We start from the raw sequence: 27,000 nt of genomic DNA on the forward strand, positions 1-27,000 counted from the left end.
ATATGGTCAGATCTCTTTGGTTAGCTTGTTGGGATCTGTTTAGAAGTAATGAACACCCCTACTTCTGTCTCCTCAGCATGTTTGAGAACTGCCAGTGATGGATTATTCTGCAGCGTCTTTATAAAGTTGGTGCACACTGCAGTGAAATTGGCTTCTTAGCACTTCCCCTGCCCCAAGCAAACAAACAAACAAAACAAAAACAATACATGCTTCATCTGTTGTTTAATTTAGGGAAGACAAAGATTAAATAGTAGGAAATGCTGAGTAGCAGCTGACATAATTATTGCAGCAAGGGATAGATTTGCCACTTGTGAGATATGTTTATAAGCTAAGTTAACAGCATATGAAAAATAGTAGAAGGTACTGATTAGAAAAGTGTATTTTCTGTAAATGAGAAAAAAAATTAGCAGGAACGGGAAGGAAAATGCAAAATTAATGTGCTGGGAATTTCAGTCTGCCTGACTTGCTTTACTGAGAGACAATGGAGAATAGTAAGGAGGGGTGGTCAGAAACATCAGCTGCAGACAACCAAGCTGTTACTCCATTCAAAGCCACCTGTTCTCCATTATTACCAGCTTGCCGGCTCTTCCAGTGGTAGGAGTAGTGTGGTAATTACTGTGAATGGTTTCCTTCAGATCTTCCTGATAGTAGGTAAGCATGTGCAAAAGCGTTTGAGTCAGGGTGGTGTTATGCTGGCACATAGACTTTAACTGCTTGGGAAAACTGGACGATTAATTATTCTTGGCCTGAGTATGTAAGGTGGCTGATATGATTTAGTTGGAAATAGCAGTTGATGAAATGCAATCAGATATTAATTCCTTGTTTCTTATAACCACCTGTCATTTATTTTTGTAAAAAAATTAAGTGACATCATGAATTTATATTTAATGTGTAATTGTTGGAGTCTAATAACAAGGCAATACCTTAAAATTATTTATTTTACTTACAACTGTTCCTACACATAGTACTTTCAGATACCCTGTTATATCTTTGCAAAGGAAAATTGTGCATTAAATCATACCACGTGGCCAACCAGAAACAGGTGGCTGTGTCTACACGGTTCTTTGTATTGCACAGGTTGGGTAGTTTTTCTAGATTTTACTTACCACGTTTTCTACCTTGAAGGGAGCTAATGAAATTTACATTTTCTTTCACAGCAGGAAGAGAGATTGCATGATGTATAGTATATTGTTATTTTCTAAACATGAGTTTGAGTATGCATTGTGGCAGGAGTTGTTCCCAATACTGCTACGAGCAGTTTGCATACACTATGGGAAATCCCATTCGTATTTGTCATGCTTTTTTTGTTTGTTTTTGTTTTGTTTTAGTATTTCCCTTCGATGGAAAATGAGAAATATATCTTCATTTTAGTTACTCTGAGAATAGTACCTGGTAGCATTACACCTGCAGTGTATGAGACATTTAGATGGTCGAATCCAGCGATCCTTTTTGTTTTTCCAGATACTGCCGAAGTATTTATTGTCCTGAAGTGCCTGGGGCTTACCACTAACGTGCAGTTTGTAAACTTCTGGTTAGAATGATTTATGGCCTATCTCAGCTGGAACCTGTGAGACTTGCTTAGTTCCTGAGTCGTGCTTTGTTCATGACTTCATTCAAGTGCCAGATCTGCATGGTCCACACTTGTCTTCCGTCTGTTTTGCCTTCCATAAAAGAGCCTTGGTGTTTGTGTAAGGGAGGGATGGTGCTATCAGGAGCTGGAAGAGCACAAAGTGCATCTGCACTGCAGTTCAGGCACAGACTGCATGAAAATGAAAATATACTCAGAGCTGTATGCCTGGGGAAAATAAAAACGTGTTAAGGAGCAGTGATCCATAGGTGCTTTTGTGCACAGATTTAAAAAAAAAAAAAGCAAAAAAAAAAAAGCACAATTATTTGTGGTTAGGTTTTTACCTTTTGTCTTAATTCATACCCTTTTTTATACAGATATGAAACTTGTACCTTGTTAATGTTTCACTGATTAGCAGCAAATAATCTGTGTAAATGTCATACAGTCCTTTAGAAAGTCTACCCTCCTTATCTCTTTTTGTCATGGAAGAAAGGAAAGGGAGGAAGCAAGATCTAACACCTCTGCCGTACAGCTGGTGTCAAATTCAAGTTCTGACATCCAGTGCACCTTTTGACAATGATGAGCAATTAACAACAAGAGAGTTCTGGTGATCGTCCAGAGCACAGATAGTGAGAGAGACCTTGTGAAGACCCTGCATCTGTTCTGATTTGCTCCATGGATTTTCGGTTCCTGTGGGGCCGGGGGACTGTTGTCTTTGTACGTGCAGCAATTGCCAAGACATTGGTGTGCTACCAACCCTGTTTTAGTTACTGGTGTAAAACACAGCACCATACGAGCTGCTATGAGGAGCATAAACTCCATCCTTGCCAGACCCAGTACAGTATGTAAAGAACAAGTAGTAGTTAGTGATACTGTCACAGAATCCCCAAACCTCCTGTGTTCCAGTTTGTGCCCATTGCCTCTCATCCTGGCTCTGGGCACCCCAGTCACTTGATTGTTGTCTCAAAACAAGCAACTACTGCTTTACAATCATATTTTTTGTATTTTGTTAAGTAATGGTGACTCTCTTCTTTGTATGACAAGTACAAAAGCTGCACCTTCTACCTTTTGGTTACCACGTGTAGTAAGTGCAATGCTAATTGTAGCTGGGCAGAATGGAAAATTTGGGAAACTAGACTGTGTACGGAAGTGGTTTGCTTGTTCAAGTACATTGAATTAAATTGTTATGATAGAAAAGGTAACTTGAGGTAATTTTGTTCTTTCTTTCACAGAAGAGAATTAAGCATAGAAGCTATTTAGCTGATACTTTCTTTTGCATGTTTTCTGTTTTAGTACTGTTAAACCCAATTGTGCATCTGCTTTTATATCGTAATTCTATTTCTTAACCAATTTGATTACCAAGCTGATTTATTAGTAAAGTGAAAATTTCTTAGGTCTGGAAAACAGTGGAGTTTTGCTTATTGGCTTATTTTCAAGCTCCTTTCAGCTGACTCTCAGCTCCCTGTGTGCCTCATCTTGCTGTGTTTGAGACAGCATCTGACCTGTGTTCCTGCTCCCTTCAGTGAAGAGCTGTGTTTTGTTCTGTCTCTTGCAATTTTTCAGGGTTGGCTATTGGGGGCAGTTAGTTTGGGGAACAATTTATAAGCTGCCACTTTCTTCTTCCTCCTCCTAAAGTTGTAAGGGTTGTAGTACATGTACGCTTCCAGAGTTGTTCAGTCAGTCTCAAAAAGTAAACTTCACTGACTCGAAGACTTGAATTAATAGGTGTTGCTGGTTCAATTCCTCATCTCTCACACTGACGATGTACCTTTTAGGTTTTATTGCTTCTAAAACACGGGGAGTTTCTTCAACCTATAAATCAAAGTGTTTTGGACAGTTATGACACAGGTTAATTAAAGGTGCTGATTGGATGCCCAAGGGATCTCCCTATGGGAGAAGTCCATCCAGCTAGCATTTGCTGAAAATCACACTTAATAACGTGACTGCCTCAGAGTTAAATCTGAGACAGGATGAAAAACACGTCATTAGTCTCAAAATTTTAGGTGATGGATGATTCAAGCACTCATGCTGCTTTAAAAACATACATAAAGTAATAACTATCTCTTGATCCTTTTACTGAGGTGCTCTGGCTTGTTTTGAAAATACAGATTAAGGAGAATTAAGAACATCATCTAGATTCTCCTTCTGGTAGTTATGTAAAGATTCTCGTTGACTTCTGGGATTGAACATCTTCAAAACAGATAAAAGTAACTTTGGTAATCTTTCTCCATGAGAGATCTGGCAGTTAAACATCACTTCAAAGTTCTTCCATTCTTCAAATCTTATAGGATTTAATCATATTGAGTAGTGAGTGAATTGTTTCTCTTCATTTTATTAGCAGGGACCAATATCATAACTATATTCTTATGTCTCTTTTGTTAACTATTTTATTTTCAGGGTTGGTTGTTTTTAGTCTATTCTAAGGTTAGAGAAAATGAGCAAAACTTGTTTACCTTTTTACAGTAATTCTTAGAGGTGTAATTTATTATAAGAAGCTATTAGCAATAGTCTCCCTGGGAGATTTCGTGTTTTAAAAATGGTACCAGTTAATTTTCCATGGAAATTCTACCATATCAGCCAAAACATTGTTATAAACAAAGATTGTGCTGTAAGTAGATAAATTTGGGCATAGAAATAGTCTTTGAGGTGGCAGACTACTTGGCATACAGAGGAACTAGGAAACGGGTGATTTTGCTGGAGCTGACGAGTAAAAGAGCATGCCCAAAGCCAGAAAGGATGGATGCAGGATGGGTTTACGTTACTCTTTCTACTCATCTTTTCCTTTCTTTTTGTTTGCTTATAACTGCAGGTGGCTCTTGACCATTGTTTCATGCTGATAAAGTGTTCATTAGACAGTGCTTTTCATTTTAATGACCTCAAAAGTAAAATGAAACATACCTCGTGAAAGCTTTGTTTAAGCTTTTTTGGTTTCAGACACCTTGGTAGTGTTCTTCGTAAAAGAGAAGTGTTGTAAGCAGTAACTACTACTGACTGCAGATACATTTCTATGGTACGTTGTTACTGGTTATTTTGACAGTTGGAGCTTATATGCCAATACAGTAGGTATATAATAATTATACAGATGAATACTGCATTGTTTTTGTATGAGTTTAGAGCTGCTGTTTTTTGTTTTTTTTTTTTTTTACAGGGATACATCAAAGGATGAGCCACCTCGAGTGCTTAGTGAAGAAGAGATGAACAGACTGGGAGCCAGGATTGTGAAAGCTGAGCTCATGGGAAACATGGTAATGTTTCTGAAAAATTGTCATGCTTTACTGGAATTTTTCTTTGAAGCTAACAGTACTTTAGTCTCCAACAACAGCAACAAAAGTGTTTATTCAAGCAATTGAGAAGTTCTGTGAACTTTGATCAGATAAGACTTGAAGATAATAAATATAGTACTTTTAATGTAACTTCTTCAAATGCCATGCTTCATAAACTAGAGTAGAGGGATCAGGTTGCCAGGTTTGTATACAAGGCAGCATATCTCAGAATAGATGTTCTTTTTTTTTTTTTTTGTAAGATTTAATGTCTTTTTATTAAGCATGGAGCAGGTGAAAACTGCAAAGCTCCCAGTCAGTGTTTATGACAGAAAGTGTCTTGAGCTTTTTGTTATTTCATTAATTTTGTCATAAGAAGATGCTTGTGATCCATAGCTCTGCTGTATAAGCATAACACATTAGGTTAGGATTTAGAAACTGAAGAGTCACATAGACTATTGCATCCAGCTCTGCAGTGGGAACAACTGTAATGTTTTGTGGACAGCACTGCAAAATGCCTACCCTGCCTGATCTGCATGAGGCTGGGAGCCGAGATCCACAGCTGCACATTTAATGTTGCTTTTGAAGGCTCGTTTCAGACAGCAACCTGACAGATCACAAATTTACTCTTTTTGAACACTGAGCTCTGGAAGTACATTTTTATTACATTAAGGATGGCTATACTGAGTTATTTGCATTCAGTAATGCTGCCTGAAAATTTCAGTTATAACAAGGTCATACTCTTAGTTTTTAAGGTATGTTTTACAAATGCTTTGAGTAGCTGCTCTAAAGTATTGATGACTTCTTATGAAGATTCTCAAAGGATACTACTTTTAGAAGTAAATCTTATCACTATGGACTTTTTTTTTTTAATTAATTATCAGTGCATCTGTTTGCCTCTTGTAACAGCCTGTGCACCAAAATCTGCATCACTAAGTAACAAGCAAGGCATGTTATGAATTCAAGTATCAGGCTAATATTGCATGAGGGTTGCTGATTCTCTGTAGGAAGTTTTAGGATGGTTTTCATACCATTTATTGCTGGATTAGGATATAGTGTTAGTCTTTCACAAAGCCCTTATCACAATTTAAATTTGATAGGAAAAAGTGTTTCATAAATATTTTTAAACATTTTATTTTGTGGATCTTTTTCACAGACTTTAGACACAAACGCATGTATGTAGCTTTATAAAATTTGAACAAGTACACTTTTCATTGAAATCCTGTCCATTTAAAATCTTATCAATCGCAAAAGTGAATTAGAAGTAACTAACTTACAGCTGCGTATTTTCTACTAAGACATAACGAATTTTAATGATTTAAGTATTTGCCTCCATGCTTTAATCTGTAGTTTTTCTAGTTAATATGTAGGGATAGAAATACACTGGTGAGGAAAAAGTGTATTTATGAATGAATGTAATTATATTATAGGATTGTGATGGACTAGTACCAGCAACTCAAAGATGTTATTTTATAGCGCTGTGTTCCCATGGGGAAGATGGTTGAAGCTATCTATACACTAATTCCTATAAGGTGTGTGTGTGTGGGGTGTCTGTGTGCGTGAAGTTTTCCAAAGGCTATCATGAAGACCAGCAAAAATTGAGACTTTTTCATCATCTGCTGTGCTTCAGTAGCATGGTCTAGACGAAAGTTTGGGCAGAAGTATATTTTCTTTCTTTTTAGCCTGACAGTAACAGAATAGGAGTCTTTTGAATAAACATACAGGTGGTGTGTGAGGAGAGAGTAATTCTTTAATTATTAAATGGTTTTGTTTTGACCAAAATCATGTAGCAGAAGACAACATTACAATTTTGTTAATTTTGTATTTATTTTTTTTCTACACGTACACTCTGAATTAGGTTAGAAAATGAAAAAATTAGCACAACCCCAACAATATAAATCATAAAATAACTAATCTTTGCCTTGTTGCTCTTTAAATAATTTTAATGGATTTTGTTTGCTCAGATCGAAAATGCAGCTTGAACTTTAAACAAGTTCACCCCACACATCGGAACAGATGGTTATGTAACAGGACATCCTAGTGGCTGGAGCTCGAGGTTGACCATGTGGGACAAATGAAATCCAAGTTTGTTTTTGTTACTGACTTGCTGCATGGCACTGATCAAATTACTTAATTCTGGGGGAGCTAAGTGTTGGCATGATTGTTGGAGTCCAATCAATGAAACTGGCAAAATGGTCAGACTATAAATGATTGTATTTCTTATAGATTAATAGGTTGTCACCTGATAATTTTTGGCAAACCAAGAGCATCTAAATTGCCTTTTACTTCATGAAGAGATGGGCAAGAGAGCAGGAGTGTCAAACGCAGTTTTCTTAGGACTGTGTATCGCTCTCATTTTCCATCTCCTCTCCATTTTAACACTCAAAGTGTCAGGTTTTAAGTGCCAAGTTGGACATGTGATGTAGAGAAATGTAGAACTGCATTATCAGAATTCTCTGAGAGACGTTTCTCTATTTCCTCTGTGTGTGTGCGCGTGTATGTGTGTGTTATACACTTTACGTGTTCAGGCTTCCTTATCTAATATCCTTAGAGTAAAAGAAGAATAGAAGTAGCATCTGTGCTTAGCTACATAAAACGTTTATTGTTAACTCTGTAATGTTTAAACATAATTTTTCTGGCGTTCTTATTACAATATATGTTTCTATACTTCAGATACCTCTGTTCTGGCTGATTATATGTGTTTTATCTCTGGTAAAGAACTGTGTGAATTATATTGAGATGTTTTCTTTAGTCTTTTTTGTTACTAGGGTTTTAAAAAAACAGATCAAAATGTAAAGAAATTAAATGAATAGTTACTTGTTATAGAAAGGCTTCTAAAAGTTTAAAATGGTTCAACTAATTCATAATACCACTTTTTTTGAAGGAGTTAGCTTCAAAACTTCAAGAGGAACTTGACAATGCACGCAAATTAAGAGAGACTCAGCAGCAGATTCTAGCAAAGTCTGGTGGAGAGGTAAGGGGAAAAAATATTTTTTGTTGTGTTAATACAATGTTAATGCAAGTAGAAGATGAATCATAGAGAACATGAAATGTACTTAAGAATATTAGAAGGCATGACTTGTAAGGAAGGGTCCATACCTTCATTTATGGGCTGTGGTCCTCATTGATGGAGAAGAGACTCGGACAAGAACATCACAGATTTGTCTAATTTGACCCCAGTTCAACAGTAAAAATTCATCCACGTGTTGTCAGCAGAGTTCAAATAGCCACTGATTTTTTTCCAGGAAGAGTTAATCCCAGACCTCTTCTATTGACTAGTATATTGCTTGTCATTAAGAAGGCAGATTGAAATGGAGGTTGACCTCTAGCCTCTACATCATGACAGTCATATTAAAGTATTAAGTCTCAGTCCCTGAATTCACAAGAAATTAGTATTGCCAAGGCTCTGTGTAGATAAACTGTATGCTTTGCTGCAGACCAATTCTTAAGCATGTTTTTTTGTGCATATACAAAAAAAAAAAGGCAGACTGGAGTAGTGTAATGACAGAAAAATACATTCAGGTTTTAAAATTGGAAATAGACGGTGAGGTTATGGTGGTCTTCAGAAAAGTTTATAAAGACACATTCCTTGGAAAATGAGTTACGAATAACAATTTTGAGCGGCCTTAAGCCTTAACCGTACTCTGATTTTTATCTTAATTTTGATTTAAATTATTTTTAAAACTAGCAACATGTGGTCATTGCAAAAGTACAAGATGTAAATACTGCTTGAATTTTCTAAAGGGAGAGTCATTAAAAAAAAAAAGTGAAAATATACTTAGCATGAGGCCATTCTAGCCCTTGTCATCCTGGCAGTGGTTGATCTTCTAGCTTTTGCTTTTACTAAGTGATGGGGGCTGTGCAATGTGGAGATTTCTCCATATGTGCAGAAGCACTGAGTTCAGAAATGCAAGGGTTTGGGAACTGAGAAATTAAACTTATGAAGAACATGTTTGCATCCTTCTGATTAGGCCTGTCATGGCTCTTAGTCAATCTTTGTACTGGAATCTGAAAAATGTCTAAGTAGTCCAGAAGGAGTCTTTTTGAGGAATTACAGATATTTCTAGTATAGCAAAGTCTACAACATACCATACCATTGCTGCCCTGAAGCCTTGAAGGAATTATTATTTCTATTCAAGAATATGCTATAAGATAATTACGATTTGGACTCGGTGATCTTTGTAGGTCTCTTCCAACTGAACTATTCAATTCTATTTGATTTTTCTTGTGTCTTTTGTGTGCCTGTCCACCTTCAGTTTTGCACTCTTCTGTGCTTATAGACTTAAGTCAGGTCTGCAGACTTAAAAGGCACCTGCTCCTTCTGTATTCCGTTTAAACATTGGGGAAAAAAACTGTTAATACTTCAAGTCCACGGGGGCTTGGCTAAGCCTCCAACGACCACCTTAGTATTGTGATTGATCTAAACTTTATTTGAAGATTGAAGGGATTTAGAAACAGGGCTCTTTCCCCTCTGAAGTGTCTTGGATGCAAAACATTTACCCTTGTGCTTTCCGTGTTGGCTTTCTTTGAAGCCTAGGATCAGCATCTTAGATAATTCCTGCATGTATGAGCTTGGTTTTCAGGTCTCTTCACCTCAGAATGCTTATTTTCTGTGTTAGCTCAGCTGTCTTGTGGAAATGATCTTTACTTGGTGAGAACCAGGCCTGCTGACATTCCAGTGTTATGGACTTCTCATGGTTTGCCAGTGGAAATGGTGCCCTCCAGATGCAGCAGGGCTGGTTTCAGGCAGGTTTCTCTCTGGTTCCTTGAAGCAGCATGGCCAACATTGTGCTGAAAGGTCCTAAAACATGGCTTTGCTGTATTTTCATTTCTGTTGAGAGGACTGGGAAGATAATTCAAGAAGCAGTGAATGAATCTCCCTAGTTAGTCTTTTATTTATTTTTTCTTCCTTTGTGATTAATTGAACATGGATCAATTTCCCAATTTGATTCACTGTGTGACTGAATAAAGACTCATGGTAGTGTAAGGGGGCATGCACGGGTGGCTGGGGTTTGTAGAGAGGACAGGATCAATTCTTTTGGCAACAGTGCTGGCTTTGAAGAGATCAGGAAACTACGGAGGGAAGGGACTCTCAAGTGGCGGCTTAAATCCTGCTTTATTTAATTTAAGTGAGAATAGAGATGATCCTAGTTTTTATAGTTGGTTTGATTTAGGCAAGAATTCTACCCCCAAATGACCCCAAATTGTTGGTTTTAAGCACGATTTTCAAATCCTGATGTTTCAAACCTACATGTCCTGGTAGGACTGTTTTTTTTACTTTGTTCCTTTTGGCCAAAGTCATGCTTAGTTTTAAGACCTGCTGCTTGTAATGCCTTTAGAAGTTACAAGTGGAGATTTCCAGCTGAAAGAAGCCAAAAAGCACGAATGCGTCCATCTTTCTGAACCTAGAATAGCAAGAAAATTGTATGTGATACTGAAGCAAGGGAGAAATCCATAGCTGCATTTTGAATAAGCCCATTTGGGTAATTGTGTAGCTAAAATTTATATTGAGGAAGAGGCTTGTTGTTTTCTTTTTTGTTCTTAGTAGTTAATGTGACATTTCTATCAAAGTGAAAAACCGCAGATAACATCGTAAGTTTCTGTTGTATGAAAGTATCCCAGATTAAAATTCAGTACAGGCTAAAGCATGTTTGGGTTGTCTTGATGTTGAAAGAAAAAATAATAGTGACTTTGTCTGAAACTATTTTTCAGCACTATTGAAGTGTTTTTTTTATGCACTAGTGGCCCTCATTTTGCCTGTCTAGCACTTAATTTGTTTTCAACTGCTAGCCTTCCATGTGTACAAAGTGCAGAAATGGTAAAATTTTATTAGTTGAATTGTTCTTAAATTGCTTGTGGGTTTTGGGGCTCTTTATAGAAGAAATTATTTTGTCTGAACCGAGATACGAATTTTTAAATAGCTTTTTATAGGGTTAGAGAGGTTGGTTTTTATATGTATTCCTCTCAAATGCATGGGTAGCTGTTCTCTTGCTTTTCTGGTACTTCAAGAAAAATACTAGAGAATGTTGTTTGGGGATTTGGCTCACTGAACTTACTTAATTTTTTCCACATTGTTTTTGATCTTAAATATTTCATTTCTCAGTTACGCTGTTTCCTACTTCTTTCTTGTACCTTATGCTGTTGATAATATATCTAAATATCTATCTATATCCATATCAGACACTTAAATAGAAAATGAATTATTTTCAATAGCCTATGAACTGGTGTGCTATGGCAGTTCTGTTAGGAGAGCTAAGCACTGCTAGTGTCAGGCTTCATGCCTGAAAGTGCATTAATGAAGATACAACTTCCCAGTGCTGTCACACCGCTGCCTCTCAGGCTGCTCTAAGTTAGCAAAGGAGCAGACAACTGTTAGTACAAGGTAATTTATTAATATTTCTTCTCTTTGCACCTCTAAATATGTCAGCATCTGATATCCTTAAGTGCTCCCCAGATTATTTTCTGTATTAGTAATATTTACTAAGTGTTCTGATGCTATTTTTCTACTTTGAAACATGGAATTAGATCAGGACAGCCCATGGTTAAACACTCTAAACACTGAACAAGCCTGACGTTTGGTGCATTGGATTAAACAGCTCTTTTGGGATAGAGACTGTGGGTTTGTTAGACATGGGAAGTCTGTGATTCAAGTACTAATTGCAAAATGCACAGGTGTTTCAACTGCTTGTGCATGGTCAGCTCCAGTGAGAGACAGGTAGACAATACTTGTGTTGCATTTATACAATTACAGTGAATGCATTTGCAGTGAACCTTCTTAAAAAGTGAATTCAAAGTGTAGATTGTGCTTGTTTTGTCTTTGGGCACAAGGCAACTTTCTCAATCTATGGAAAAAAAAAGTTTGAATGTGCAAAAGAGGCATTTGGACTAACCCTGAATTTAATTTTAGGTGGAATTAAATGATGCTCATGTTCAAATGCCTATGTGTAAATGTTTATTGGTCTGTTGAGAAAAGCAGAGATGCACTTTGTTCCCTAGTGAATCTGTGTAAGAGAAGGCTGCTGTGCCATAGTGTTTCTCTTTTAGCATAGGTAACAAAAATGAGTACTTACAGAATAGAAGGAGAGAGTGTTACTGTAAAAGTTGGTCGAAAAAACTTTCAAAGACTCAGTTTGGAGTTTTAGAGAGCGGGCAGTCTTTTATTGCGGCAGCAGGCGCACAGGGGATCACTCCACTTAGTGTGCACGCTGAGTTGCCCAACTACAAAGGCTACATGCAGTCAAAATATACATATTCATTAGATTTCCAAGGAACAGTTAATGTATTTGTACTATTTCCTGGAACTCATTAAAACATGTAAATGTCCCTGACACATGTGCATTTGTTTCTACTGGTGGTCTTTTGGGATCTGCTGGTGGTCACTGATAGTCTTCCTCAGTGTGTTTCCTGGTTGAACCCAACTCTTGTGCATGCTCAGGTCATCTTGATCTTTCTTACCTTACAGTTTCAATTTAGGCATGCATACTAAACTAAGTCATTCACACATCCAAGGACATGTGCATACCATGAGTTCCCCACCTAATCTTCTTCCTAAACATTCTCAAAGCTGGAGTCATCTTGTCCTCACTTTGAGATACAAGTCTGTATTTTCTTATGGATAAAACTGACGAATTATTAAGTAAGGTAAGATCAGGGATACAAAGTTTCTACACTTCCTTCTATTTAACTAAACATAGTAAATGTTTGACCTATCTGCTTGTAAAACATTTTGAATTTGGCTCCATTGCTCTATCAGGGAGGAAACCATATGTCCTTCTGGCTCGGTATCAAGAAAGCAGAAAATTGTGGAGGCTTCAGCATTTAAAAAATAACTTCTACCTGTTCTTGGATTATCTCTAAGCATAGTTTGTATTTCTGTTGTCTGAAAGTGCTACATGACTCCCGATGTGAGTGTGTGTTAGTTTTGAGGATGTTATCTCTGCTATTGTCAGTACCAGTCATAACTGATGTAATTTATGCTTTTATTCTTAATTTTTGTTTGACAATATCTGTCTAAAACATTACCACTCTGTTGATGCAGCTTGTTTGCCATGGTTTTTAGTGGTACAAAGCCTAGGAAGTAAACAAATTAAATGAGCAAAAGCCAGATTGGAAACAAATGCAGAAGTATTCTTTGCAGAATGGTTGCTCTCGAATGTTGTACATACAGGAAGTTTAAATAAATTCAAGAAGAGACTGAAAAAGTTAATGAAAAATAAACCCCTTGGGAATTGTATAGAAATGGTATCTGGCTCTTTAAGTCACCAAGTCACAAATGCTTGGAGGCATCCTTTCTTCTTATACTCTTAATTAGGTGCTCACTTTTTGCCATTGTTAGAGAAGGCATTTATGCTTTAATTTGGAGGTAGAAGGTGTTCTTCGTGATGATTCTAAATAGTTTACAATGTGCTTTGTGTCCCCTACCTTTTTTCTTTTTTTTTGATTTTTTTAAGATTTTTTTTTCCATTTTCTTCTCACACTTCCTTCAATGCTCCCTGCAGTTGTCCTCTAAGAAATAGTCAAATCTGTTAAATGAAAAACAGTCTGCCTTTGTGTTGCTAAAAACTGGCTTAATTGTGTTTTCTGATCAGGAAATATATTGACATGGTACAGAATCGGGTAAATCTAGAACTCTATTCATGGTGGGGGATTAAATGTAAATGTATGAATCTTATAAAAATTGTTAATGCAATTTTATACTCAAAGTTGAAAATAGATACATTTTAAAGGGGGAAAAACAATATAAAGCAAAACCAAACCAACCAACTGAAACAAAACACAAAAATCACCCTTCTCAACCTAAAACCTATTATTGGGTTCCACAGCACTTAATCAGTATGCAGAAAACAAAAAGTAGTCCGTGCTGAGTGATTGCTGGAGACAATTCTTAATAATGATGAATTGTGTTTAAAATGCAAAAACTAATACAAAATTGAATGGAAGGTAAAAGGCGGTACTTTAAGCAAAATAACATGGTAGAATATATACTGTCATAGTGTATTTAAAAGAGAGTACAGTTCTGAAAAGTAGAAAAAACAATAAAGGCTTTTCTGTTATGCATTTGAGGTAAATTGTAAGGAAAATATGAATGACTACAGCATAGCAAGTCTTCATTTGAATAACTGAATTTTCTGTGACAATGCAGGTGTCTTCAATCTAGTAGGACTTATTAAATAAATATTCTTAAAACATAACAAATAAAACGGCATTTGATATATGTTTTCCACAACAAAGAGCAAAAAAACTCAGAAGAAATCTGTTAATTTTTTATTTTTTTTTTTCCTAATGAAGCGTGTGTAGTGCTTCTGTAAAGTCCTTTGGGCAAGGTATGTGTAGAACAATAGGCTTCAGTTTTGGGAGGCAATATATTTCACTTTAGAGCATGCAAATTACTAACATGACAATGCTTTAAGGGAGAATTTTCTTTTTTCCAGACAATGATAACACTCTCCAGTCCATTGCTTGTACATCTCTCAGATGGAGGGCATGTTACAGTGGAGGGAAAAGCTGCTTCTTAATTTAGCCAGTTTTATGGCATAAGTAGGGCTCATCTTTTAGTGGAAACCTTTATAACATCAGGAACTTAGTATACTTCAAATGCAAAAATCCATTACATACCATTACGTACAATTACGATTGAGCAGAGACTGGATGGAACATAATGGGTCTTTATCTGAAGAAATTCACGGAATTTCAGAATGGTAAGGGCTGGAAGGGACCTCTGGAGGTCACCCGGTCTGACCTCCCTGCTCAAGCAGGGACATCAACAGTAGTTTGCACAGGACCATGCCCAGATGTCTTTTGCAGTACAGTTTTTATCCTGAGACAACTAAACCATATGACAATAGGAGTAGGTGAGAGGAATCAGCTGTGGAACAAAACTGAAATAACTCCGATTAGACAGTAGTTAATACTTGGGAACAAGAAGTGAAAGAAGAAATATAGTCAATACCTCAAATGCAATGTTTAGAAATGTTTAGAAAACTGAAACAACCCCACCCTTGAAAAGTAGCATTCAAAATTGCAGGTGTACCAACATTCTAGGTTTTGGAAATGAGAATATAAAAGCAGATTGTTGTTCTGCAATAAAAACATTTGGTTGTCAAAACTTACCTGTAATATGCTTTAATTTTACAGGGTTGAGTGGCCTTTCGTTGTGCCATACCCAATGCAGAACCTAAGTACGGTTGTAGTAAGTCTCCAAGACTTAGGAGAAAGATCAAACATTATTTAAAAACTATTTAAAACTTTCATGGAAGAATACACCTGAAACACCTGTTAAAAAAAAAAAAAAACTGTGTAAAAGCTGGACTGTTGAGGGTTAATGGTCCTTGCTAAATGCATGATGAAAACCTGTGATTTTGTTTGGAGCTTCGGATGGTGTGGAGATACTCCAACAGATGGGTTTTGGCCTGATTACTCTCAAATGTTTTCAGCGCATCATAATTTCTAATCATTGCTGTTCCATCACACTTGAATCTTGTCTGCAGGATGGCTGTACCATTCTTTTTTTTCAGCAAAAGTCTGTTTTCCCCATTCAGAGAGATGACTCGCTCTAACTAAAACAAGGAATAATAAAGTGGGCATCCATTTGCAGAACAGCTTTAATAGCATTAGTACTTACTTTTCAGAAATAATAGGTATGTGCAGCTTCTGTGAGAGTATTTCCTGAAAACTCTTGCTCATGTCATTTAGAGAAGATTAAACAATTATAAGACAAAAACATATTAAGACAAAGTTTCTTAACTTCCTAAATGTAATTTAGAGGAAATTGTTTTTTTTTTTTTTTTTTTTTTTTTTTTTGTTTTTGTTTTTGTTTTTTTTTGTATTTAAGAAGTACTCAAGAAACTGGATTAGCAAGTAAAAGAAATATTTCTTACTGATTTCAGTACAATTAACAGGGATAAAAGAGCAGAGTGAATAAAACTTCAAGCAGATCATGTGAAGCTTTGGAGTATGTTCTAACACTAGAAATAAAAGTCCTTTCCAAGTGCCATGCAGCACTTGCACTCAGCGGTGCCATAGTTCTAGGTCGGTTTTTCTCTTAATACTAAGCAGAATTTCTGCATATTTTTATTGCTGTGTGTCTGCACCTTCACTAAATTTCTTCATAATGAATTCTATTTTTCTTCAGAAATTTTCTTTCTTCACAAATTTCCTTTCCCCCTGCCTCAAAAGAAAAAAAGAAAAGCAAAACTATTCCTGGAAAGCCTTTGTGATACAGCACACACTTCTGATTTCATATGGAAAGGAGGAACCTGTTTGCTTTTGTTTTAAATTTTATTTTACATATACCCCTTTAATGATGATTTTTCAAGTTGAACTACCTGTCCTGCTAATGAAGATGCATTATGAAGCCCCCCCCCCATAAGCTTGAATGACTGTTTGCTAGTTGGGATACTCTGATGCTTTCAGTTTTTAAAGCTATCTTTTCTGATATATAGTCTGAAAATACCTCTTGCATCAGAGCTAGAGAAAATCTCTTTTCTAAATAGAGAAATTTGTTCAAGTATTTTTACTGGGCTTAGAATTCTACGTACTTGTTACTAAATCTTCTATTTACTTAAGGAAATAACATATACTTAAATACTATTTTTGTTTACACATGCCAAACTTCTGCTTATCACATTGTCGGTCTTATATGACATTTCTGTCTGATAAGATGAAACAGGAATTTGTGGACTTAAGAACCAATATGCTGCAATACCTTTCTTTTTTATGGTCTGAGAATTTAGTTTGTATGTGATGCTGTTGCTATAAAAACAAGCTATTGAGTCTTTTTCTTCCTTTCCTACAGATGCTTCACATGCTTACAGTGGCTTATTTGTGCTATGGTTATATAACTATTTCAAAATGTAGGTAGCAATTTGAAATACCAGATTGCATCTTTAAACCTTCTTCTAAAGTTGTATTTTTGAGATATGTGGCTTGCTGATATTTCCTTGTTACTGGACACACCACAAGCTGCTGTGCATTGCACAGTATTGGTCCTGTGGCTGGCTGTACGGCCATCTCAGAGATACTCTAAGAAAATAAGTACTGAGAGCAAACAAAAATTATTGAATGCAGGGTTGATTGGAGGTGTTCAATGTAAAGAGGAGATGAATAAGAAGATAAGGTTAGTTATTCTGAGTAATGAGCAGTTTAGATAAAATATTCTTTTTCATAATATAAGAACAAAAAATTGAATTTAAAGGGCAACCAATTTTATATCTGTAAGACAAAATTACATTTTTACGTAACATGCTATTAATGTCACTCTAAGTGGGGAAAAAAGAGACAAAACAATTAGTATTTATATCTATACCTTTTGTAATAATGAATGTTTTCACTTATGAATTAGAACTTATGACTTTATTTATTTTTTGAGTCTCATGCTTTCTACATAAACCTAGCGCTACCTGATGAAGATACTCTGATGTTGTTACTTTGTTGCTGCGTTACAGCCCCCGTTAGGTTTTCTAATGCATCTCCTTTCTGTTAAATGCAGGGTGCTGATTACGGTACATTAACTTTCTGGTCTTGTAAAAACTATTCTTTTTTTTTTTTTTTCAATCTTCTTTCACTATTAGCCTAATCCCTTTTAAAGTTGTAATAGTGATGCCTATTACTATGTTTACCGGGTCTTTCCTGAAATACTAAGTTTCTAACCTAGGCTGAACCTCTTGCTTCCTTGTGCTCCTATTTCCCTTAATTTTTACTTTTATTTTTATTTTTTCTCCCTCTCAACAAGAACCCAAACTGAAGTTTTATACTGTGGTCTGCTGCTACAGACCTGTAACACTTTAACTTCACCTTGCTAGGAGAGCCAGACCTTGGTCCTACTACGGAAAATGCTGTATCTATTGATTTTATAGGTATTGCCTTTGAAGTTGACACTCCCATTATTCGCATTATTCAGTGGCAGACCCTGAAGGGGTAGCATAGATGCTTTGAAACTTACCTTTCATGGGCACTCAAGGCAATGAGTACAGTGGTGAGACCTGCTCTTACAAATGGTTAGCGCTGAAGGAGGCAGGCTGTTCATCCTGAATGGGGTTGACTCTTCCTTCTGGTAACTCAAGTGTAAGTGCAACCACAGAACTGAGTAAGAGGTAATTGAAATGGGAGAAGAAAACACCTCGAGAGGAAAAGAGACAGAGGATGAAAGATAGGTCTTCTGCTATGTCCAGCCCGCTGATTAGTGCCACGTGTCTCCTTGACACTTAGACCAGTAGAGGAATAAGAGAGCAATGGATTCAAAACATTTCCATTTGCCATAGACTGTAAGAGAAAGGAAACAGAAAGGAAAGAAAAAAAAATATTCTTAATCCAGCACCTAATTCGTTTGAGATCAGAGCTAGTGTTTAGTTGTTGTGGTTTGTCCTTGCTGAAGACTGTCACCAAGCTTTGTTTTTTCCTTCATTACTTCATGTTTGCTTAGGTACTCGGATGTCTGTTCCTGCACATGTGGTGGCAGAGCCTTTTTATTTCCTTCTGCAGGAACAGACACAATCTCTGGAGAGTTCAAAAATCTTTTTCAGAACTGAATTTTATTTATGTATTTAATTTAAGCATTTATCTTTTGAAAGCAGACATGTCTGCTCTGTTTTGTTCAGTTGTGTTAATCGCTCTATAGCATTTTGTATGTTTGGTGAGAACTACTGTGTACTTTGCATATTTAATTGGCCTGAAGCAGGAATTTATGTTCCTTCACTAATGACAACAAATGAGTCCAGTCTAGTTCAGTGAATTCAGACAATCCTTGCTTTTTTAGGACTTTGAATAATATTTGTGTAAGAGTCATCACAGGGTTCAAGGATAGTGACTGAGCCTCTTTGCCACTTTCAATTTTAACATATAATAATAATATGTATCATATTTAATTACATTATTATGTAATTTAATCACATTATTACTATAACCAGTATCACCATTATAGTAATATCAGAAAAATACTTAGTAATATCATCAATTTTGTATTTATAGCATAAAACATTTATTTAATAGAAGTGGTTAATTTGGCAGCTCGAGAAGGTTCAAAGTAAGCTTTGCAATGCTGTGTAATGCCATGCCACTGTGTAAAGAAATAAATCCATATTCCAGATAATAAAAGCAAGTTAAAACAGAAGCAGAATCCAGACTCTCTGGAATCTCTGTTTAAAGCACAAGAAGATATTTGGTGCCTCTTCTCTGAAAGATAGTACAGTTCTAGGGAATATTTGTAAGGTCTTATGGGTGATTTCAGAGATTATTAGTAGGAAGAAAGTCATTACTCTATTCTTGTACTATGCTGAATGGATATTACCAGGTACTGTGTCATATAGTCATAGGAATGCAAACCTATAGAGTTGTTTTAGAAACAACAACCGATAAAATGAGGAGAGAGGAGTGATAATTCCTCTTATATGTGAGGTTTTATGGTGCATTTCTGAATTAATTGAGGTCCCTGACAGTAGTTCAGCAGATAAATGAGAGTTCTGAGTGCTCTCTTTTGGTTAGATGGGTAACCACATAGCTTTAAGTCCTTCAGAAAAGTCTAATGGTGCTGCGGTCATGACCTCTCCTTGAAGAGGCTTTTCCCGAATATACCACACTTGCTTAAGTGACTTATACTTGTGTGAGTTTGTCCATTGCAAACCTTAAATACATTGCAATTCCCAGAATCAGCCTTTGGCACATTTAAAAATATTTATGTTGTACTCGTCACGCTATACTATTTTTGTACGGTGGACTATTTAAATGACAGGATGTGTACTGAAGAGTATGGATGTTATCTATTGGAATTGTTTTTCGGAATCTGAGAGAATCATTTTTCATGGCAGCTTTCTTGAAAACCTTTTACTGACATTTTACTTTGAAGATGATTCCTAAGTTCTATTCCATGATTTAATAAAATAAAATAAAAAATGTGGAATAGCAACATCTTAAATTTAGAATGCAAATAATTTATTTTTATCACTTTTGATATTGCAGTAACTGCTTGATCATCTCTTATTTTTCTGTCAGAAAGCTTTCTGATTCTGGTGTGTTTAGAAATAGTTTTAGTGTTTATTTTTAGGGAGATCCTCTTCAATATTAACTTTTGCCTTTTTTTTTTTTTTTTTTTAATGTACAATAAACTTTCCAAATTTATGCAGTTTGTAGTTCAGTTATATTTTATATTTAGATAGGATTTTGGCTACTGAAGGGTGTTTTTACCTCTACTAACTGCTTTAATCTTCTGAATAACCATGCCTGGCATATTTGATCTGTTGGATTCATCTTGGTTCATAGTATGCAATTACTCTTAGTCTTTCACATGACTACACATTAGCCTTTGTGCTGTCCAAAATTATTTTATCCTTTTATCTGCTTATTTTAAATTCCCTTTGATGGACGACTTCTTTTTTTTTTGTACTTTCTCTTCTAAAGTTAAAGATTACTCTATTTTGTGCCTTTTTCTATTCTTCTGGAATATTAAATCTAAATATGGTTATTCTTGTGTGTCTTGTGCCAGGACTCTGTGGACAAAACAAACAAAAACCCTGATTTCTGTAGGGTACTGGCTCAGAGTATGTGTTACATCTGTTTATCCTCTGCAGCATTTCATGTGTGAACAGGAGCCTGCTGAAGTCTATTGCCCTGCTGCCTTCATCTCTAGCTCCATTGTACACATCCGGGGTTGTTAGCAGTTTTCTAGCCTTTCTTGTTTTTTAAAACCAAACCAAACATGATGATGATTCCACGTTCTTCTTAGGTAATCGTACTGTTGTTGTTTTACACTCTTTAATGTTAGAAGAACCTTTCTGCTACCTAACTTGCATTTCTTCTGCGATTTAAAACCCTTTTATTTTACTCTTTTTATTCATCATGCAGTTCATTTGCCAAAACCTTTTGAGTTTTTGCAGCTTACTAGCATATTCTCAATTATGTCTAATTTTTTCTTTCAACTTTTTTAAAAATATTTTTTTTCTAGGCCTTTAGTCATTCTTACGTTTCTCTAGTTTCTCTCCTGTTAAGTTTGCATTTTTCTGGAAGTGTAATGCCCCAAATGGGGCAGAAGGCCATCTGAAGTCTTGCATGTGGAAAAATGGAAGCGTTCCCACTTCTGCCTGTTCTTCTGCCTGTATGTTACTGTGACAGCAGGCAGAAATCAGAAAAAAAACAGAATGCAACTGTTGTTAGTATCTAGTATTTTGGAGCTTGTCTTCAGGAACATGTAACATCTGTTTTTCTGAGATGTAGCATACCTTGTAAACCTTCATTCTGGGAAAATAATCGCTGCTGAAATGGCTTCCTTTTTGACATGGCAGCATTTTAAAATTTGTAGTGAAGACACGTAAATCTTGAGGTAGGTGTTCTCAGAAGGAATTAGATGCTTGTAAGTTGAAGAATCTGTTTATCATTCTGTGCAATTCCTCAGCAAACCAACATTGGTGTTGTAATGTCTGTTGTTTTTCATGGTTAATCTTTCTGAAAAGTCGTTTATATAATGAGGTGAAAGCTTAGAGACTGGGAATGGAAATGATGCAGCCATTCTTTATGGAAAATTTTCGTCCCTTTTCTTGACAATGTAAAGATGTGGGGAGAGAGGGACTTAAGATAAGCATCTTTTTAGAAACTCCATAGCAACATCTGCTGAAGGCAACAGGACCCATCACAATTCTCAGGTAATAATCTAACAAGCAACCATTTCTGAAGAGTCCTCTTCACATGAAATCCCTAGTCAGGTGTGTCTTTCTACTCACCTGCCTCATGTTACTTGCATCCCCTTTTGCATATGGATTTGACTTGCCCTTATGGGAGAGCTGCTTGTCCCTGCTTGGCCAGGTGGGTTTGTCAGGTTTAGGACAGTACGTTTTTTTCCTTTAGAAATGTCATTTTCATTTCAGACTAATAAACCAATCTCTGGGTTTTGAATGTTCGCTGCAATGTCAGCTGTTACATTTTCAGCTTCCAAACCTGTAGAGTTACCCAAGTCTTTAAAGAACTAAGGCATTTGCTGTATGTTTCCTATGATATGTTATGTTATTTCTCTGTCTTTGCTTTCCCTATTTGCAGTGCATAATTTTTTACAGTTATTCCCTTCCTACTTTTTAATACTGCTCTTTTTATGATTTTTCCTGTACCTGGTTATCTTGCAGTAAGGGTAAAATTAGTTGGCGTGTGCATTAGGGGTAAAATTTAGCCAGCGCATGCATCTCTCTTGTCTTTTTCTACCATTTCAAATGAAATTTTGTGGTTATTTCACTCAAGTGTTTCAGATTGGTGAGTTTCTTGTTGTCAAGCAAAGTGTTCCTCACAAAATTTCCCTCCTAATCCTGTTTTTTAGAACTTATTTTTTTCTTTGACTTTCCATTCTTCAGTTCTCTCAACTGTTAAAATTATTTCTGCTACCACAGGGCTGAGCTGTGCTAAGTCATAGGCCATTTAAGCATTACAGTACTCACAGATGTCTCCCTGTTTTCTTGACACACAGAAAGAAATGACAAATGCCCTAGCAACTTGCACTGGTTACCTGTTTGTCATTATGCCCAGAGTACTCCACTTGCATTTATATCCCATTTAAGTTGTGTGTACGTCCTGCTTCTTTTACACCCTCATCCTTTGTCTTTGCGCATCTGATACTGAGTGTTTTGTTGCTGTTATGTTTTCAAAGTAATGCTGATTTTGTGCAGGGATGATAACTAGTTCTTACATCTGTCTGAACAGCCCAGTGATGGTGTGAAAACACAGCGTACTCCTGCCTTGGTTGCCTGTCTCAAACCTGCCTATTATCAGGCAGGTTTGAACTTCACAGTATGGGAAGTGCAGGACACAGCCTTTTTTCCCTGTTTCAGTGAATCACCTCTTCTCCCCCTACCCTCTCCCAGGAGAGAGCAAATACCTTCTGTTCTGAAAAAGGAACAACCGAGGCAGATAATCTGGCTGATACAGGGAACAAGTGGTGGTGCATGCAACATGCCTCCCTGAATACGCTTATTGGAGCCAGACCAGTGTTGGACGTCTTGGTTTGCTCTGCAAAAATGAGATTTGCCTTTGATACAGAAGAGAGTTTTGGTTTACTTAGACAGTTTTTTGTTCTGTAACTTCTACCTTTGTGTCACTTTTCCTGAAAAATATGATTAGGCCATCAGAGTCAGCACACTTCAGTATCTACAGAACTTTTAGACTTGATTGGGGTTTCTGGGACAGGCTTTCATTAGGCAAGGATGGCAGATGTAAAGCAGGCACGTCAGTTGTTTGGTGGAAAATAGCTTCAAATTGAGATTAATAAAGTTGTTTATAAGACTTGACAAAAGCTGTCCTAATATCACCAGATTTAGTGATGTCCTCCTTTTTGCTCTAATTTAATCATCTGACTTACCTAAACATCTTTGTTTTTTAGAGTAATCAAGAAGCTCTCAGGCTTTCTTTTAATATATTTTTTTTAATTCTTAAACTTTCCATAAAGTTGAATACTTATTTTTCTGGTGAACAATTCTCACCTTTTCTCTTTTTGTTTATATGTGCAAATGTGTCTCTGTCTATTATCTTTATTTGAATCTGATGCACCCCTATGTAGTGGGAAAGTTTTGGAGGGAGCTGGGCTGACCTGGCTCTTGACAGGACATTCATTGTGCAGCTCAGCTGTAAAGATGGTAACTTCCATCCCAAATGAGGACCTGGGTGGTTGGAGATAAATTCATAAACTGATAAAGAAGGTTTTGCAGTTACACTAGTTGATGAAGGTATGAGAAGACTGAGGGCTGAGTTCATAAAAGGGGTGATGTGAAGCAGTACCTCGCCCTCCTGTGCTTTCCTTCTAGGTAGCTGGCAGTGGTAGTGTAAGCTAGGACTGAGTACCTGGACATGGAATTTGCAATAGCTGAAGTGCAGGGAAGTATTTAAGAAGCCATTTGGGAAATGAATACGTTCGTTCATCTCCCTGGTATTGTGTCAACAGGACTGGGATCCGTAGAGGGCCTTCATCACTGGGCTATGTGATAATCCTTACTTTTCAGGTGCACTGATAAATTCTGTCTGGTCAAGTGAGTCCTTCATGTCTTTTCTTCAGTCTTGCTTCTTCCAGGCCTCTTCTATTTCCTCTACTCCCTGCTTGGTGGGCAGAGAAGTCATGGGAGGTGGATTTGCAATTTCTTGAGCTGCCCTGAAGTTAAATCTCCCACATAAATGAATGATTTTCCTCCAGAATATTTTCACCAAAAGACATGTTTTTCTGCATGGAATCTGTCTTGCAGCCTTTTTTGAGCAATTCAAGAGTGTTAATGAGTGCTGGACATGAACTAAGCCAACCAGGGATAAAACTTAAGGATAAAGGTGCTTAGTCTAGGCATTCTGATTGGGTTTGGATGTAGAATAGATTTAAGCCATCCATCTCTGGCAAAATGGAAGAGGTTTTGAGAATGCATGGAGGAATAACTCAATACAACTCTAGAACTCTACTGATAGATCTACAGGCCTGTAAACTCTTAGGTGCTGAAGGGTAAACTGGGATTTTGGGGATTACACTTTTCTGTCCAAGCTAAGATGACCTCATTTGTAGGTAATTCCTTGAGGCAGATGTTTGCTTCTGACCTTAAAGTCTGAATATGTCCAATATAATAAAGAATTATATTATCTGGCAAAAAAATAAAGGGGTCTCCCGTGTGTTCATATGAATGATAGAGACTTCACCTGTAGCTGGCTGACAGAATGAGCTGAAACCAGGCAATTGGCATCTTGTTTCATGGATTCTGATACAGTAAAACCAACATCATCAGTAGTTTTGGAATTAACCTGATAGTAAGGACCACTCTGTAAAATTCTCTTTCTTGCAGTGCCAGTTGTGTAGGAAATGAGTCTGATCTAATGGAATGTGTTCAAAAGCCATAGCCAAAGTTTTCACCAGCTATTCAGTATTATCTATTGAAGTATTCAGAAGCATAGTATTTCTTCTGGGGATGAACCTTTATGACAAAGAACAAGAAATACAAGCTTGGTTCTTTTTGGAAATTTATGTTCGCTCTGGACTTGCGTAGTTGGATATGTGTTCAATCTCCTGTCCGTTCTTAATGTGGAAAAGAACTTGTGTAATGTAATGCTACTTGCTTTGAATTATAACAAACATGCAACATGTAAAGAATCTGTTCTTTTATCTTTAGAGCTTTAAATGTTTTAAATAATCTTTTAAATAAATGCTTTTATTCAGTGTGAGATTAGGTGCTGCTTTTGTTTTTGTCTGTAACCTCTGTTTTAAAATACATCTTCTGACACAGGCTTCAAGCCGTCAAGACGATGAGCAAGTGATCCTTGTCAGAACAGATCAAAGTGGAAGGGCATGGCCTGTGACTGCATCAGCTGAACCACAGGAGCCTAGAGGAGGACGGAGAAAGAGACAGATGGTAAGTTTTACAGAAGTGAGTGCTAAGGAGTGAAATTCAGAAATGATTTTGTAAATTTACTTTTATGGTGCATGAATTAATGTGTGTGACTTATAAGACTGTCGATAGGTAGTTAAAAAGTGCTCTTCAGAAGATGATTGTAATTAAGTGTTAGAGAACATATTAAGCATATATTAAGTTTATTTTCAGACTTATGTTGACCTCTGGACTGTTTTAGGGCTTATTTAAACATACAGTCAAGGAAAAGTAAGTCTTTTCTCAAATTATCAGTCTCTTAGCAAAGCAGTTTATACTGCATAAAGTTTATCTGAACTGAATATTTCTAAAATATCTGTGGGTAATTTCACTTTTCTTCTGATCAAAAGTACTGCTGCTGATAATATGACCCAACTTTTACAGCAAAGTCTTTTGGGGAACATGGAGAAGCTTGGAGGCTGGAGGAACATTTTATTCTTCTAATGTTTGTTTGCAGCAATAAATAAACTAGTGTTTTGAACTTGGGGCTGGAGGAGCAAACAATACCTTACATTTCTAGTACATGCTTGATTAGTACAACAGATCAGTTTGTAATAGCGTTGTGGAGGAGTAAAAAGAACAAGAGGTGAGGTATTGGTTGTCATCTTCCTGTTCTTTCTGTGTTGGAAAAACGCCACCTCTGTTACGTTAATTACCATACCCTACGATTTTGCAGTTGTGTACTCTTAAGATGGCAGAGGTACCACATTTACTAAGTTTTCAATAATGTGTTTGATTGCTTTTTCTTTTCTTTCCTTTTTTTCCTTTTTTTTTTTTTTTCTTTTTTCCTTCTTTCCTGGCTTAACTGTCTTAGTTGGAGAATTAAAAAAAAACTTCTGTAAATAATGGAGATTACTTTTTGGAATATTCCATCATTGTGAACTGATCAACCATTTCAGTGAATTACTGTGCGACTTGAATTGGTAGTGTTGGAGCTCTGACAGCCTAAGGATATAAGAGAGATAGTGATTGTGAAACAAGGCAATATTTTTATTTAGGCCTACTGAAACAATTGAAGGAATAGGAAATGCTCATTGCTCCTTTCCTTAGGTCAAATGAAGCAGCAAGCCCTGTTGTTTCAGATGTGCTTAGCTTGATCCTCTGTTCTTTAAACTTGCTGAAATTATCAGGGTCTGAATTCCATTCTTGATCTTTCTCACTAGGTTTTTATTGTATTCAATATGTTTGTTTCCAGGTCACTACTCATGTAGATAAAGAAAGAGTAAGGTACTTTCCGGATGATGACAGTATGAACCTGCAGGATTTAGTCAAAAATGAGAAGACAAGAACAGCAGAGGATCAAAATGCACTGTTCATGCGTATGGCATCAAAGGTAAGGTGTGATGTGTATGGGTTTCTGATTCTGCATTTTATTATAAGGAAAATCAAAAGAATAAGAGGCAATGACCCTCACTGTGCTAGGTATGGTGCTTTTTGGTGAGAATTCTGATTGTCTTGAATAATGTTCAAGTCTGTTGGATGATTTTACTGACATCAAAGAGACAGAAACATGCATGCAGGAAATATGGTGCATTCAGCTCCTTCATGAACTGATTGTGCTGTTTTTCTGCCTATAGATTTTCATGCTATAAATGCATTCTTCTTAGCTTACCCCTGAAGTTTCTAAAATTTATATGAATACACAAAAGATACTTTCCATATTTGTTGATTCCAAGTTTCTTTGCTTCAAACTGGAAAGATTCTTATTGTGTGTTCAGTTACCCTTTTTCATTTTTTGTATTTTTGACGTTGTACTAAGTAACTTTTAATGCAAGGACTGGATTGTATGCAGGGAAGCATAGCAAACTTGAATGGA

General features: G+C 36.5%; 1 protein-coding gene across 1 annotated transcript in view; it reads left to right on the top strand.

Moving 5' to 3' along the window:
- Positions 1–27,000, top strand: part of CWF19L2 (CWF19 like cell cycle control factor 2) — a 67,856-nt gene that overhangs the window by 19,016 nt on the left and 21,840 nt on the right. The window contains exons 9-12 of the mRNA XM_032200301.1: positions 4,716–4,812; positions 7,712–7,801; positions 25,044–25,169; positions 26,380–26,517. Of these exons, the coding sequence (XP_032056192.1) occupies positions 4,716–4,812; positions 7,712–7,801; positions 25,044–25,169; positions 26,380–26,517 (451 nt within the window). The remainder of the gene's footprint in view (positions 1–4,715; positions 4,813–7,711; positions 7,802–25,043; positions 25,170–26,379; positions 26,518–27,000) is intronic.

This window comes from Aythya fuligula, chromosome 1 (genome assembly GCF_009819795.1).
Source record: "Aythya fuligula isolate bAytFul2 chromosome 1, bAytFul2.pri, whole genome shotgun sequence".
Taxonomy (NCBI): domain Eukaryota; kingdom Metazoa; phylum Chordata; class Aves; order Anseriformes; family Anatidae; genus Aythya; species Aythya fuligula.